Below are 13,868 nucleotides of genomic sequence, written 5' to 3'. Positions count from 1 at the left end.
AAAAAATTGGGGCCCTCAATTTCATCACAGAGAGATAGGAAGAGAGGAAGATCGTCGGATGAGATGAGATGAACGACTTACCTTTGTCTACTGCGAAGTCAAGATCTTTCATTTATGTTGGAGAATGAGAGAGAGAGAGAGAGAGAGAGAGAGAGAGAGAGAGAACCTGAAGAGGACATAGAGAGAGCTTGAGGGAGAATCTAAGAGAGAGATGGAAAAAGAGAGAGAACTTGAAGAGGATGCACAGAGAGCTTAAGGGAGAATCAAAGAGAGAGAGAGAGAGAGAGAGAGAGAGAGAGAGAGAGAGAGAGAGAGAGAGAGAGAGAGAACTGAAGAAGTCTGTAATTGTACCCTTTTGAGCAGAGCTTGCCAAATTATTAGAGAGAGAGGATGGGTTTGGCAGGGGCGGTGAGGGTGAGGGGGAGGGAGAGGGAGAGGGAGAAAATAGGGTAAGGGCTTCTAAAGGGGACGCAGATTGTTGAGTGTGAAATATTGCATTTTTTTCCTATTTATATCTTGGTTTTATAAACATCATAGTGCTTAATCGATTTAATTATGCATGCTTTCATGTGTAAGGTGATTTCGAGAGCTTAAGGTGAAATTGATGCCAAAAGGAAGATTTATGATCAAAAGATTACTAAATGAAGATTTGGAGATTTTAAAATCATTAATGAAGAATTCACATGCCAAAGATCCAAAAAAATCAAGTGAGGAATGAAGAGAATCAAAGATTTGAAATGAAGAAAATGAATCCTAAAATTGTCCTGAAAAAGCATATTCTAAAACTCGGAGTCTATTTTACTTATGCAGAGTGAAGTTTAATTTAGAAAACTGCGGAGAGACATAAATTTGAGGCAGTTTCTAGATTTTTCTAACTAGTTACGAAAGTTGGAGTTCCACAACTATAAAGAAAACTCCCTAGGATGCTCCAAAGCATCTTCTAGGGTTTGAAAAGGTCTTAAGGAGCATAACAAAGGGGTAAAGCAGCCGCTAAAGAGTTTTTCTTCTTCTCTAGTTTATTTTTCATGCTTTATTTAAGAGATTTAGTTTCAATCATGTTTGTAGTTGGCTAAACCTCTTAGTTAGGGCTAAGAGGTGAAGCTTGTAGTGTATTGAGGTGTTTATTTTACTTTAATTCTTCTTCTTATTTAACTTCATTGATTTTTAGTTTAATATTAAATGAATATTTTTAGTTTTTTACAATTTATTGTGACTCAAATTATAATAGATGTTATGATAACTTTGGATATCTTCTTTTCCTATTTTAAGATAGTGAGATTGGTAAATCCCATTGTTCTCCATTGTCTCCTAGTGATGGTAGGGTGATGGAATCCCTTCTAATCTTCACAATTCTCCTCCGTTGAGAATTAGGTCAATGAAAAGTTCAGATTTGATTTAAATTGCTTTATCTTCCAATTGAATAAGATAGGACTCCAATTCTAAATGTGTTTATTGAATCAAGTAAATTAGCATCTTAATAGCTACAAGTGGATCCTTGGCACCCTAGTTCCCACCTTTAATTGATAGTTTAAACATTATTCACAATTACTCTCTTTTATTCCATAATTCAGATTTAGATATTCTTCTAGTTCTAGTTCTTTGCAAAATACGTACAAGTTTAGTCTCTGCAGATTCAACCTCGTTCTCATGAGTTATTACTACATCGCAACCCTATGCTGGTTGTGAGCATAGATTTCGTCCTATACCCGCTCGTCTCCAACTGGGAACGTGCATGATCTTTGAGTGGCCACCATGATGTATGGGTCTTATCCACACCGTCCATCCATTTTTTCATATCATTTTAGGGTATAAGCTTAAAAATGAGGCAGATCCCAGGCTTAAGTGGACTACAAAATGAGGATTAAACTCTTACCATTAAAAACTTCTTGGGAGCCACAAAAGTTTTGAATTGAGCTAATATTTATGCTTTCTCTTCATCCATGTCTATGTAACTTTACGAATGGATTGGATGACAAATAAACATCACGGTGGGCCTTTAAAAAGTTTTAGCGATGAGAATCATTATCAATATTGTTTCCTATGGTGTGGTCTACTTGAGCTTAGGATTTGCCTCATTTTTGGGCTTATACCCCAAAATGATACGAAAAAATGGATGGATAGTGTGGATAAGACCCATACATCATGGTGACCACTCAAAGCTCTTGCCTATTCCCAATTGGAGACTGGCGGGGAAGGATTTAATCCACGTCCTTCTAAAGGAGGGTGTATTGGAGCTTGCATCCTACTCCTACCTGGATGAAGTGAAAACACAATAACTTGATCCAAAACTTTCGGCATATCTCGAGAAGTTTTTAATGGTGGGAGTTCAATCCCCACTTTGTGTTCCACTTAAGCCTTGGTTTGGCCTCATTTTTTGGATCATGCCGTAAAATGATATGAGAAAAGGAATGAATGGTGTGGATAAAACCCTTACATCACGGTGTGCCCCACACAGGGTGGGGGTAGGGCTTCTGTTTTATACCTATGAATGGTTTAAAACCATTCCCATTAGGAATGGCCTAAACCAAAGCCTATGGTGTAGTGACATGGTTGTGCTACATGGCACATTCCCATTAGTTGAGAGTGGTAGTCATGGGTGTAATTTTATGGAATCCCCAAGGCAGGGGGATCATTTCAACTCAAGTGATATAATCCAGGTGAGGGGTGAAAATCTCTCCTCCACCTCATTAAACATCAAATTTCATAATGATCCACATGGTGAGCTGCTTTCTTTGTGGATTATACCCATATTTCATTGGGAACTTTGATGAGACCTAGGTAGCTCCTTGGTTTCTTGCTTTCGACTTGTTAAATGTCTATGACTTAATGGGTTTAGGTTTGGGCTTAGAAGTGGGCTCTAGACTAATATGATTTTCAGGGTTTCGAAGGTGTTTGGTCATACACTGATCGATCGTGCTATCATAGGTTGGGTATCTACAGGTGTTTGTCGAATGAATGAATGTTGAATTTTATATATATGAAAGGAACACTTTGAGTCCCTTTCATAAAAAGGCGTATGCGCTTATATGGTGTTTTTCATTAATTACAAATTTTCACCATAATATGAATTCAAAGTTGCTTCATTTTCTCCAAGATTCACCAAGATTCACAAACAATAGTCACTAAGAATCAATAAGAGCTATAATCTAGATTGATTTATATATTATTATTATAATATTTTATTATGAAATAACACAACACTTTGTACTTTTCCCTACCTTATATGGTCCTCATTTGATTGATGCCAATGTCATCTTCCCCTAAGATTTGCTAATGTAATTTTTACAAGTACAATTCCCATGACATTAAGGGCCTATTTGGATACTACCAAATAAGTTACTTTTTAACTTATTTTAAGTTATTAAGTTGTTTTTCATACTTAAGTTACTTTGATAAGCTTTATTGTAAAATAACTTAGGGCTTGTTTGTTAACACTTAGTTTTTTCACTTAATGGAGAATTTGGAAAGCGTTCAATGTTTAGTGGTATTTGTTAACGCGGAACAAGGAAACGGCTCAGTCATGATGGATCACCAACATCAAAGGTGGGCCCCACATTGATGTTTATGGATCACCAAATTTGATTCATGTTTGCTTTATTTGATATGTTTGCTTTGTTTTGATTCATGTTTTGTTGAACTCTCTTGGATTCTAGTTCTTTATTAAGGAATATTTTTAGTGTTTAATGGTTTGTTATGACTCAAATTACAATGGATCTGCGATTGCTTTGAATATCTTCTTTCCCTGAATTGAGATTGTGAAATTAGCAATCCTGTTGTTCACCATCATCCCTTAGGCATGGTAGGGTGATGAAATCCTTTCTAATCTTCACAATTATCTTATGATTGGTTGTGGGATTGGTATATCCTGTTATTTGTCATAGTTTCCTGGGCATGGTTGGGTGATGGAATCATTTCCAATCCTCAAAACTGTGATCTGTTAAGACTAGGTTCATGAGAAGTTCAGAGATCTGATCGTCTCTCCTTTCTTCATCTGGATAAGATAGGACTCTGATTCCAGTTGGATCTATTGAATCATGTAAGGTAGCCTCCCGATTACTACAAGTGGATCCTTGGTACCCTAATTACCACATTTAAATTTATAAGTTTCAATTACTTTATTCAAAATCACTTTCTCAAATATTTCAGATTTAGTTTTACATCTTCTTCTAGTTCTGAGTCGAATTACTTTCATAATACACACAAGATTAGTCTCTGTGGATTCGACTTCGGTCTCATTGAGTTATTACTACATTGTCACCCTACACTTGGGATTGTGACCAAGCCCCTAATGGTAAATAGCCTACATCCAAAGCGGGTTGGTATGATGGATGACCCACTTTAAAAGTCGGGCCTACATGATAGATGGTCCACATCAAAGGTCGGCTCCACATGATGGGCAATGGGCATTGAAGTGGGATCCACATGATGGATGGCACACATCGAGGAGGGCCCCACTTGATGGACACTCCAAATCAAAGGATGGCCCTTAATAATGAATGGTCTACATCCAAGGCAAGCCCCACATGATGGGCGACCCACATTGAAGCGGGACCCCATATGATGGGCAGTCCAAATCAAAGTTGGGCTTCATAGGATGGGCAATTGATAATGAAGGTGGGCCCAACATGATGGACAACCCACATCAAAGTGGGTCCTACATGATGAATGGTCCACGTGGAAGGTCGGCCCTAATGATGAGTGGCCCACATCCAAGGCAGGTCCCACATGATGGACGGTCCTCAAGATGGGAGGTGGATATTGAACGTGACCCCATATGATGAACAATAACATTGATAGTGGGCCCCACGAGATGGATCACCAACATCAAAGGTGGCCCTACGTAATGGAAAGTGACATTTGAGGTCAGCCCCTTAATGATGAACAACTCACATCCACGGTTGGCCCTCGTGTGATGTTGGAAATAATCAAACAGGCCTTTACCAAACAAGCTTTATCTAGTGATAAAGTAGATAAGAAAATAAGCTATCTACGGTATACATAGCTTATCTAAAGTAACTCTAAACGCCACCTAAAACTAAACAACCGCTGAGAAAGCCAGGACTATTGTGAGCTGGTTATTGCGTCAATATGCGCGGGAATATCAACTTGCGTACACGTGCTTAGACTTTGACCATTGAGAGTCCTCGCTTGTGGACTTTCTGACCATTCCTTTCTTTGCTTTCAATGTGCTATGACCGTTCGAGCCTTTGGTTGTGGATTTTCTGATTATTCCTTTCTTTCCTTTCAACGTGCTGAGTAGAAGGACAGGAGGAGGGTTTGCTGAAAAGTCATTGGTCCAAGCACGAGGCTCCAACAGGCAAACAAGTACAGGATCCTGGCTGTACACGTATGAGTAAATCAGGCGGCTGAACTTATTGGTTGGCTGTACACGTATGAGTAAATGAATGGTTAGAAGAATGTGACTCATTGTCAGAATGCAATGTACATGTATCCTCCATCTAATTAGTCGACCAGACTGCATGTGCAGGTCATGTTCATGTTGGCCCCGCCCGATGAATGGCCGGATCCTGCGTAGACATGCAATTTTTTGCCATGTATTACCATGATCAAAAGCCCGCAAGCTCATCTTTGTATTATCCATTTGTCTTGTTGGGAATCACCTCATGGACGGATTAGATGGCATATAAACATCACAGTAGCCCTTTTAACGGTGCACGTTACCATCCTTTACATTTTCCATTTTTGGTCTTACATCTTCACGTGAATTGACAAAATTGATGGACAGAGTGAATGCTACGTGGACATCATTAGAGGGCCCCACAATCCTCACCTCCTTGTTATAGGCCCAAAGTTAATTTTTTAGGGAGATCTGCACTAAGAGAGATTGAAGAGGAAATTTGCAGCAGACAGGCTAATGGGCCATGCATGTCTGGTCTATCCCATCCAATCACAAGATCGGCGGTTGGAAGAATATGATCAATGGTCCATGTTCAACATACGCATGTAGCTTATCCAATAAGAAGACGTGCCTGATTTTCTTGGGGCGCGGATTTCCTGTGAAAGCCGTTCCTGCTCTGGAAACCTAGGTGGGGCCCGCCGTGATGTTGGTGAGAAATCTATCCCGTCCATCCGTTTTGTGAGCTCATTTCAGAAATTGAGACAAAAAATGAACAGTATCCATGATTCAAATGAGCCGCACTAAAGGAAAAGGTGGATAGGAAAATTACTACGGTTGAAACCTTCCTAGACAAACGATGTTTACATGCCATCCATACCGTTCACAACATCTTTCCTACTGAGATGAACTGAAAACACAAATATTATACTGATTCAAAACTTCTGTGACCCTACGAATATTTCAACTGTGGACGTTTAATCCTCACATTTTCGGCCCACGTAAATATTGAATCCGGGTCATTTTTGGTCCCACAAGCTAAAATGATCTCAAAAAACGGATGGACGGGGTGGCTTTCTTACAAACATAATGGTGGCCCCAACTAGGTTTCCAGCGCAGGAACTTCATGCCAAAAGGCTTTCGCAGGAAATCCGCGTCTATTATCTTGACCAAATTAAATCCATGGTGGATCCCCCTTGAGAAGTGGCTGGCTCAAATCTCCCGCGTGCGTGACATCTGGCGTCCAAAAATTAAATGGGCATGTAGCAGTTCAAGGCTGGTGGACCCCAAGACTCCAGGTTGAGAATGCTATATAACAAGACGGTGCGGGCCAAAGAAATACACAATTCAAACTAAATTGCATGAGATGGAGTATTCTCTGCGCTTCTTTTCATGGAGTTTAGTTTTATGTGCTTTACTTGTATATCCAAGTGAAAACTCTCTATGTTGGGGATGTAAAGCAGAGGAGAGAGGAGCTCTCTTAGAGCTCAAATCTTCCATTGAAGAATATTGGATTGAATCTCCTCTCCTCCCATCGTGGAGAAATGAGAGTGACTGCTGCCAGTGGGATAGAGTAAAGTGTGACAATATCACCAAGCAAGTGATAGAACTTTCACTGTCGAAACTGTATCTTAATTCGACCATATTCTATGAAGGCAGGGAGTGGAACTTGAATTTCAGTCTGTTTAACTCCTTTAAACAACTTCGACGCCTCGAGCTGTCCGGTAATCGAATTAGTGGAATACTGCCATCTGAAGGTAAGACTTGTTACTATCATCCATGGACGACAGTACGGTTTCCATGTTGCTTTGATTTTTTGTTCTGTCTCTACCGATTTATTTTTATTTTTATTTTTTTCATTTCATTTCTACCGGTTGCAGGGTTTTTAGGAAATCTATCTTCTCTTGAGATTATTGATTTGGGAATCAATAGTATGTGGGGGCCACTTCCATTCCAAGGTACTTATTCTATGTCATCTCTACTATATATAAATTAATAAGAGAAGCAGAGTTTAGTTTTCGAGACCTGCCCTTTTACTGGTTAAACTCTATAATAGTCAGAGAGTTCATGTGGCATGGTATCCAGGCAATTCAGACCGTCCACATCCTTAAAATGTGGATGTGGAAAACCAAAAGCATACACTGAGAATATGATATAACCATCCGCCGTGACATGGTTACAAGACTCAGTGACTCAAATTGACTCGTTGAGTCTTGAATCGAGTTGTACTAGATGAACTGGCTACTGTGTAAAACTAATGGCCTTTGTTTTACAAGCTTGAAATGCCTACTTGTTGGATGGATTACCAGAGTGAGAAGTGATGAATGCACATGATCTGATACCAGTGTTGCTTCCATATAACTGAAACTAGGGCAGTCCAATATTTATGTTGTGAGACTGGATATCACTAATTGTCAATTAGGTTTTCAAGAAAGTTAAGACCTTGCATGGCTGTATTTCTTGATGAATTCCATGGATCTCAAGTACCCATTTTTTTATTACTAGCAATTTAATGACAATTAAAGAAAGCCTAATCATCTCTCCATATTAACTAATGACTTTTACCACAGCATCTTATCATTTAGAGAGGCTTTCATGGCCATTGTACCAACAATAATAGCTTGAAAGGGATACAAAGAGCTGGATCCCTTTGAGTCAAGCCTTTTCACATGAGCTTATTTAGTAACATTTATATCATTATTTTTATCTTAGAAAGAGAGATATAAATGACCATTCTCACATAATTCACTATTGGTTATTCTTTTACCATGCCGCTTGAGCGGTAACCAAAATTGAATGAGATTTTACTGACATTCCCATGTTTGCAGTCTTTGGCAGATTACAGAACCTAAATGAGTTGAATCTAGGAGGAAATCAGTTCAATGGAAGTCTTCCTCCATCTCTGGGTTTCCTTCCAACGCTTAAACGCCTCGATCTTTCCCTAAATGATTTTGAAGGAAATATTCCTCCATTCTTCTTCGCCAATCTCACTTCGCTCGAGTATATAGACCTTTCTTCCAACATGTTTAATGGACATCTTTCATTCATCGCATTTGCGAATCATTCCAAGCTTTCAGTCATCATCCTTTCAAGAAACAATGGGTTAATGGTAGAAACCGAATATCAGCGTTGGGTTCCACCATTCCAGCTGAAACAGCTCATGTTGCCGGATTGCAACCTTAACAAGAACATTCTTTCCACTCCCAAATTTTTATACTCACAGCATGCATTAGAAGCCATCGATCTGTCCCATAACAAGTTGCTTGGAAATTTCCCCATTTGGTTGTTAGAAAACAATACAAAATTATCATACATAAATTTGAAAAACAACTCACTGAGTGGCAAGATCCATCTTCCAATAGATCCCAAAGCAAGCATTCATGCAGTCGATGTATCCACGAATAACATGACTGGACAAATTCCCTCAAACATCGGTCTGATCCTTCCTCATCTAATTTTCTTGAATTTTTCTAGAAATGATTTAAGCGGAAACATCCCTTCCTCGATAGGTTACATCACTGGTTTGAATGTGTTGGATCTATCCAATAATCACTTCTCCGGTGAAATACCCCATCAGCTGACCACAGGTTGCCTTCAATTACAAGTCTTGAAGCTATCAAATAATAATCTTGATGGAGAGATGCTTCCTGGGAACCCCAACCTCTCTATTCTATGGTATCTGTCTTTGGACGGTAACAAGTTCACAAGAACTATTCCCGTCAGCTTGTCTTACAGTTCTTCCCTCCAGACCTTAGATATTCGAAATAATCAATTATCTGGAAATCTTCCAGAATCATTTGGAAATCTTTCCCAGTTGAACACACTTTTAGCAGGAGGAAATCGTCTTGAAGGTCCAATTCCAACTCAATTGTGCAATTTGAAGTGGCTTCAAATATTGGACCTCTCCCATAACAGATTTTCAGGGCAAATTCCTTCTTGCTCTAGTTCACCGTGGTTGGAGTATATTAACTTGAAAGGCAATGATTTAACCGGATCAATCTCGAGCATTCCTTTCAATACCTCGACGTTGGTTGTACTGGATGTTGGAAATAATCATCTTTCTGGCAAGCTTCCAAGATGGATAGGAGATCAAAAACTGCTCAGAATTCTTCTCCTTGAAGGAAATGATTTCTATGGTTCTATTCCATTGCATTTATGCAAGTTAAACAGTTTGCAGTTGCTAGATCTTTCCAACAACAAGTTTTTTGGAACGGCGCCCCATTGTTTCGACAATACTACACTTGGGAAAGCAGAATCGACCTTTGATCAGTCATTTTGGGTCACAGGAGTATCATGGTTCTCATGGAGTGTTCCTATTTCAGTGAACAAAGATTTTTATGTTGAGTTCGTTTCAGAATCTGAGTTCCCAGAAGTAGAGTTTGTGACGAGTGGAAGTACGCATCAATATGAAAAGCAGCAATGGTACTCAACCATCGGAATGGATCTTTCGGCAAATGAGCTGACAGGCAACATACCGCTGGAAATGGGCAACTTTTCTCAGATTCAAGTGTTGGATATGTCCAACAATCACTTCACCGGTTCGATTCCTGGATCGTTTTCAAACCTAAATCGAATCGAAAGTTTGGATTTGTCCCATAATGAACTGAGAGGATCGATCCCATCGCAGCTGACCCAGCTTCCCTCTTTGGTTGAATTCTCTGTGGCCCACAACAATCTATCTGGGAGGGTTCCAAATTTCAAGACTCCGTTCAACGTGAGTAGCTATGAAGGCAACAATGGTCTTTGTGGCCCACCACTGAAGAAGCGATGCACTTCCAATTAGAACCATATGTTATGATCATGTCAAGAAGATAATGATGGGAAAACTACATTTGCCTTGTATGTGCTTAAGATAGGTATGGAAAATAGTATATGGTATGTATCTATTTTGGACCTTCCTTTCAATGTAATGAATAAAAGTGTGTATTCAAATAATCAATTGGATTGTCGAATGTTAAAGAAGAACAAAATAATAGCCCATGATAGTTTGTGAGCATCTCAATTGCATAGATTGAAGATATGAATCATGTTACATATACCAGCACATGGATTGTAACGCTGATGTTTTTTAATAAAAATAATAATAATTATTATTGTTATTTTAAATTTGAGAGAGAGAGAGAGAGAGAGAGAGAGAGAGAGAGAGAGAGAGAGAGAGATTTTGTACCGTACCTAAACACCTCAGATTGATTTAGGTACAAAGATAAACCAATCTATCAATTTTGGTCCTAAATCGACTAAACAATTTTCTTCGTAAGGCTAATCATGCAATCAACGTCGACGTTAGCATATAAACTCAATCATGCATCAATTTAACGTTCAAGAACACTTTTCATTCATGGATCAAGTCGCCCATCCTATTGATTTCCAAGATGAACTTCCACATTAATAGAGAACTTATTTTCATATTTAAATCTCCTAGAAAGATAAATCTAATCGTTCATCTTAGATTTAGAAGTATGAATCATGAGATCCATCTAACACTTGATTTTCCTAATTCAACCATTGGATGATAAAATTAACTATTAGGTTGCAATTAGATAACCCTAAAAACCACTAGGACTAAAAATAACTGATTGTTAACACAATATGATTGTAAGCCACTTGAGTGGTAGATATGAGTGAGATGTCGACACATGACTAAATAAGACATGACTCAAGTAATTGATGACTAAATAAATAAATATCTATGCATATGCCTGTAATAATAATAATAATAATAATATATAAATAATATTATTAGAGATATTTTAATAGCGATAATGGTATTATCAACATATAGAATAGCTGGTCATAAACAAAAAAATAATCCATAGGAGTCTTTTGACCGTTGATATTAGAATTGGGATCAATCCAACCATTGGATCAATGAAAATCAACAAATAAGATAAAATTTACTTGGTGTGAACCATTTTAGTTTGGATTCACCTCATCTCTGGCCGGATGTCCTAATAAAGCCAGAAGAACCGGTTAGACAGTGTGGATTTCACAAAAGAATCTTTTGGTTCCCACGTGGGAGTCGCATATGCATCAATGAGAGTGCACCCGCAATGCACTGAACCAGATACCTAGTCAAATCGGTTTGACCCGCTAACCCGACGAAATGCGAAAGTGGAAGGATTCCTCCTTCATTTCTTGCCGCGCACGGTTTAAAACAGACCACGTTCGTTCGATTAAACAGTGGGCCACCATGATCATCCAACTGGATGATCTGAACCGTTCATCTTGTTTAGGAGAGTTGTCCGAGAGAAAGAAAAACCGTGGGGAGATTTTCAAAAATAAGAACCATCCGTTATTGCTATTATGGCCCACCATCTATTTTCAATATAGTGATCTGTACCGTCTATCTTGTAGAGCTCACAATTTCTATCGAACTCCACCAATTTTTTGTATGTTGATATGCATGTATGAGCGCTCGATCGTGGCTGTAAAATGACTTGCGCAGGAGTAGTTTTCCTGAAACAGAATTCCATTTGGGAATTGAGCTGCCAATCCACGTGCGCTCATCTCTCTCAATCTCAACCATTCATTTGATAACATCTCAACCACCTAATAATTCTTCACGTGTAGGGTTCCACGTAGACATTGACGCCGATATCTACTCTCTACTGTCTGTTTAGAAACAAACGGAGGAGATTAGGAACTTTAGCTCTAAATCAATCCAGACCATCCATTCGGAGGTCTTTTTACGTAAGGAAACCCTATCTAGCATGTTGGAACGCGCCCATTCTCCATTTCTTGTGGCTGTTGGGGAAAAACTGTCTGATTCGTTCTTCCTCCAAACCTGCCAAGAAAACCTCCATGAAGCTTCAATCCTTCCATCCTCCAAGCTTCGTAGAGTCTATCTGGACGCTTAGGTAAAAAGAAAATGAAGAAAGAAGCTGTCACGGAGAAAATGCCATTAATGGAGGTCTTCTTCCTCTCCGAGAAACAACGATCGCTTGACCTTATGTGGCCAATGATTTAGAATCCAAACTGATTCTGACTCATTTCGGTCGAGTTTTCTCAGTCCCTTTCTATCTATACATCTCTAGTTGTGGAATAGAGAGAGAGAGAGAGAGAGAGAGAGAGAGAGAGAGAGAGAGAGAGAGAGAGAGTTGAGTTGTGTGGTGCAGCTGCTGTGTCGACTCAGCTCGACTAGGGTTGAGTCAGGTCGGGTCTGGCATCCATTGTTGTATTTTGTTTTAAAATAATATTAAAATTTGATTTTCAAATTTTTGGTTTCCCTCCACTTTTAGAATTGTTGGTATTTTTGAGTTGTGGGTTTTTGTCCCACATCAAATTTAACAAAGAAATCCTTTTGTATATAAGATAAGCTTTTTGTCTTGGGCTTGAGCCCCTTTCAGGGGGCATGTGAATTTGCTCCTGGGGGCTGTGTCAATAGCTCTAATCTATGCCATTGATCACACGTGCATGGGCTGAGCCGAGCCGTGCCATGCCAAGCCAATTCGAGTCCACGTGCAAGTGCGGGACGGGCTGAGCGTGGGCGTGGGTGCGGTGTGAGTGTACTTGCGTGGGTGTGTGTATGGGTACTCGCGGGACTTTATTTGCCAGAGTGTACTTGCACTTGCGCCTTTTCGTTTGAAATCATAGAGATGCATCCGTTCTGGTTGGTTGCACCTGTTGGGTTTAAACCCAACGGACCTAACCTTTTGTAAAGGGTGTTTATGCACCACTTCGGAGTCTATATAAAGACTACTGATTCCAGTTTTAAGTATACAAAACTATTATCTCTCTTATAGAACTCTTTCTGATACGGTTTTAAGAATTTTACTGAGTTCATCACTGAGTTAACTCAGCACTTTGGGGTTAAACTGCGAGTGGTTCGAGCTCATGTATAGTGAGTGCACCGCTGGGACCGGGTCATAGTCGTTGTATCCTGGAGGTCGATTGCTCTGGAAACCTGTTGCACTTGGGACGCTGTCTAAGAGGAGCAAATTTAATTTCAAGCCAAGTGACTAAGTCATGCCTCAACTCAATTCAATAAGTTCTCTTTCTCAAAAAATTTATTTTCTTTTTTGGTTCTCGATTTTAATAGTCTATTTAATTCAACCAAATATTCCAACATTCATTGCTAGACCAGCCAGATTTAAAAAGAAAGTAAGAAAAATAAAAACGAAGGAAGATGCAAGAGACAAAGAGAGCGAGTGTAAAGGCAGTTGTTGAGTGCAACTGAGTCCCACCCGAGTTGTGATGATGAGTTGAGTTGCTTCTGGGACATCATTTTCTGTTGCTGTTAACTGTGAGTTTCATCTTAGCTCTTCTGATGTTGCTATTAAGTAGAATGCTTAGACAACTCCGGGTAAAAATGAGTTTATCCTGCCAAGTCGCTTTCTTTGACTCGCTAAGTGATTAACTCGGTGAATCTCATTTGCTTCGGGGCTGATCTATGACCAGACATCCAGTCCAAGGCTATCTCTGGTCGTAGTTTTGTAGTAGTGAGGAGATTTGCTATCTCATTCTCCTCTGTTACTGATCTACTCGTTCAGCTAGTTGACTCACTGTAGATTGA

The 13,868-nt window shown here is 39.4% G+C and overlaps 1 protein-coding gene across 1 annotated transcript; it reads left to right on the top strand.

Moving 5' to 3' along the window:
• Positions 1–6,722: 6,722 nt before the first annotated feature.
• On the top strand, positions 6,723–10,139 carry LOC131254954 (receptor-like protein 15). The gene is made up of 3 exons (XM_058255650.1): positions 6,723–7,113; positions 7,237–7,314; positions 8,185–10,139. Exons 1-3 carry the CDS (start codon positions 6,723–6,725, stop codon positions 10,137–10,139), a joined length of 2,424 nt encoding a protein of 807 aa, XP_058111633.1.
• Positions 10,140–13,868: the final 3,729 nt, after the last annotated feature.

This window comes from Magnolia sinica, chromosome 9, assembly GCF_029962835.1.
Source record: "Magnolia sinica isolate HGM2019 chromosome 9, MsV1, whole genome shotgun sequence".
Lineage (NCBI taxonomy): Eukaryota > Viridiplantae > Streptophyta > Magnoliopsida > Magnoliales > Magnoliaceae > Magnolia > Magnolia sinica.
The sequence above is the reverse complement of the archived record's forward strand: the minus strand, read 5'-3'. Positions and strand labels throughout refer to the sequence as shown.